At 40.9% G+C, this 3,323-nt stretch overlaps 1 protein-coding gene across 2 annotated transcripts; it reads right to left on the bottom strand.

The window, feature by feature from the left end:
• Positions 1-435: 435 nt before the first annotated feature.
• On the bottom strand, positions 436-3,317 carry LOC113463407 (receptor-like protein 46). Of its 2 annotated transcripts, none has more exons than XM_039121676.1 (2): positions 2,245-3,317; positions 436-2,154 (listed from the first exon to the last, which is right to left on the bottom strand). In XM_039121676.1, the coding sequence occupies exons 1-2, from the start codon at positions 3,272-3,274 to the stop codon at positions 752-754; spliced, it is 2,433 nt and encodes an 810-aa protein (XP_038977604.1). In that variant the 5' UTR covers positions 3,275-3,317; the 3' UTR covers positions 436-751. The 2 variants fall into 2 exon arrangements, with proteins under 2 accessions (XP_038977604.1, XP_038977605.1); XM_039121677.1 differs by having other exon boundaries at positions 436-2,373; positions 2,500-3,317.
• Between the last annotated feature and the right edge of the window lie 6 nt (positions 3,318-3,323).

The raw sequence follows: 3,323 nt of genomic DNA, 5'->3' as shown, positions 1-3,323 counted from the left end.
TTTCTGATCCCTTTGATCCAAACCTAAACTAAACGGATCGGATTTCTAAAATTGGAACGAGAAGTGATACAATCCTAACAACGTTGTGTGCGTCTGTAGATACTAGCATTGCTCTCTCTGTGTGTGTGTGTGTGTGTGTCAAGAGCCCAATGCGGTGTTAGGCATAATTTTTGGGAGTCAAGATCTACCAAGAAGGATTAATCAATTCGTAGTGGTTGATGCCGTAGGAGTGAGGTCGGAAAAAATGTACTTGGGGGCTTTGTGCCTTTTGCCTAAGAATTTAAAAGAAAATAATAATAATAAAAAGGATATGCACTAAAATGCATATTGGCCTCTTTATTTATGTAGCATTCCTTTGCCTTATATATGCAAAAATATGTACATTTATATTTTCCAATTCTATATCATTGCACATAAAGTATTTGAAAATGATGATAAGAATAAAGCATCCAAATATTTTTTCTAAGCAAAACAGTGAGATGCTACACCTGTCACTTACAATGATAAAAGCACCGAAAGAAAAGTTTCAGCATATAGAAAATGTAGAGATGCTTTTAGGAGTATTTTGCTTAAGCAATTTACTCAAATACAGCTTTAAGTCCTCAATAACTAAACCATTTAAATGGTTTCCAAGTATTTCTATTTATTCTAATAGCCCATATTTCTACTAATCTTTTATGCATGATGCATCACAGAAACATCAAGTCAACCTGAACCATACACGGCGGAAACATTACAACTTTGCAACAACTTACGTACGTCCTCTACGTCCTCGGTTTCTCTTGGACTTTGGCCTAGTAAAATTTATTGTTGCAGCCATATAAATCCAATCACATATCCTGTCAATGAATTGGATATAAGCATACCTTGTACTCCTTTTGAGCATCACTGCGGCAAAAAATCCCCAGAAGCCAACCACAACTCCCGGACTTAAGCCAACATAAAGCCATATCATTTCTGAACCATTTTCATCTTGTTTTTCTTCTATTGGACCTTCTGCAGGTTCATCGCCGGGGCATTTTTCTGGCAGTGGTTGTCCACAAAGATACTGATTGCCAATGTAGATGGATGAATCATTCAAGGTTTGGAGTTGGTTGCCAGATGGAATCCTTCCTGACAGATTGTTGTGGGACAAGTTCAAGCGCGCCAAAAAATTCAAATCTGCGATGCTTGTAGGAATTGTGCTTGATAGGTTGTTCATCGACAGATCAAGTGACTCCAACTGCCCCATGGCACCAATATTGAACGGAATCCTTCCTGTCAAATGATTCCCCGATAAGTTCAAGGAATGAAGCCCACGAAGGTTTGTAAACTCCTCAGGAATCTCTCCAGAAATATTGTTGTCTGAGAGGTCTAAGCTTGTCACAAGTGAGAGCACACTAGTGAATGTGAGTTCCAAACTTTTCGTGTTTATCTGAATATTCTCGGTATAATAGGAGGCCATATTTTCAGAAAGAATAGGTTCGCTCCCATTTTGTGTGGTAATCATGGCTTTAAAATTACCAAATGATGGTGGCAAAGTTCCAGAAAGTTTGTTGTCAGCAAGATCCAACACTTGAAGGGAAGCAAGGAGTGATAGTTGCTTAGAAATATTACCATCCAACATATTTGATCGCAGACGGAGAACCCTTAATGATAAGAGGCTCCCTCCAATCCATTCAGGTATGCAACCTGAGAACTTATTATTGCCAAAGTCAATAGTAGTTAGCTGTTTGCACTGTTGCAAGGACAAAGGAATTTTACCAGAGAAGTTGTTGTCTCTCAAATGCAGTGACATGAGTTGACTGAGAGATCCCATTGAGCTAGGAATGCCTCCTGACAATTTGTTATCTGAGAAATCAATGACTCCCAAATGAGATGAATTGTTCCAACAGTTAGGGACAACTCCTGATAAATCATTATCGGCAAGATTGAGAACTTTTAGACTATTTGCCTCACAAAATGCTGATGGAATGCTGCCATTGAACCTGTTATGTGCAAGAAGCAGACTGGCAAGATAGTCGAAACCACCACCCCAGGTTGGCGGAATAGGTCCAGAGAATGAATTGTTGGATAGATCTATTAATCCAGGAGTACTGATCAATGCGTCATAAGATATAGTACCCGAAAATGATAAGCGTGTGAGGTTGGCGAAGTGGGCTTCAGTCAGTGCACCTGCCAAGGAATTTGCTGTGAGATTCAGATAATAAAGGGCAGATAATTTCCACAATGATGCAGGAATTGAACCGTCCAATGAATTCGAACCAAGATCAAGATGGCCCAAACTTTGGAGCTCTCCTATCTGACTGGGCAAAGGACCGCTAAGATTGTTCTGTTGCAAACTAACTTTCCGTAATCTGTTGGTGCTGCATCTCGAGAAACCTTCCATGAATCCTGCAATAGTTCCACCTATATTGTTATCAAAAGCAATAAGGTTGCTCAAGTTGCAGAGGTTACCCACTGCACTAGGTATCTGCCCGTTGATACGATTACGTGATAAATCCAAACTGCTCAACTCACCGAGATTCCCTATGGTTTCTGGAATCTCCCCACTAATTTGATTGTCGTGCAACCATAAATTCTGCAGCTTTGTAAGCCTCCCAATGATCTTTGGTATTTCACCACTGATATTGTTAGAGCTGAGGTCCAAGGTCTCCAAGCTTTTGAGATTCCCCACAGTTTCTGGTATACGCCCACTAATGTTGTTAGAGCTGAGGTCCAAGGTCTCCAAGCTTTTGAGATTCCACACAGTTTCTGGTATACGCCCACTGATACCGTTATTGCTGAGATCCAAAGACACCAAGCTTTTGAGATTCCCCACAGTTTCTGGTATATGCCCACTGATATTGTTATAGCTGAGGTCCAAAGACATCAAGCTTTTGAGATTCCCCACAGTTTCTGGTATCCGCCCACCGATACCATTCCCCACAGTTTCTGGTATCCGCCCACCATACCCACCATTACTGTTCATACTCAAATCTATTGATAGCAAGCTCTTGAGACTCCATACTGTTTCTGGGATGTCTCCACTGAAGTTGTTCGATGAGAGATCTAAGACTTGAAGCTTCTGGAGATTCCCGATGGCAAGTGGTATATTGCCATAGAAATTATTGGACCCAAGATCGAGAAGTTCAAGGCTGCTAAGATTAAACAGCCAACCGGGTATGCTTGATGCAAAGTAGTTCCCAGAGAGATCAAGTGTAGTAAGAGAAGTGAAATTAACATGGGGTAGTGTAGAGGGAAGGCTAGGAAGAGTTGCACCAGACAGACGCAAGACAGAAAGAGAAGGGAGCATATTGATCACATGAATCCAGTTGGATGCTTTTGAGAGGTCGACATAACTC

The sequence above is a fragment of the Phoenix dactylifera genome, unplaced genomic scaffold, assembly GCF_009389715.1.
Source record: "Phoenix dactylifera cultivar Barhee BC4 unplaced genomic scaffold, palm_55x_up_171113_PBpolish2nd_filt_p 001182F, whole genome shotgun sequence".
Classification (NCBI taxonomy): Eukaryota; Viridiplantae; Streptophyta; class Magnoliopsida; order Arecales; family Arecaceae; genus Phoenix; species Phoenix dactylifera.
Note: the sequence above shows the minus strand (reverse complement) of the source record. Positions and strands in the feature narration are given on the sequence as shown.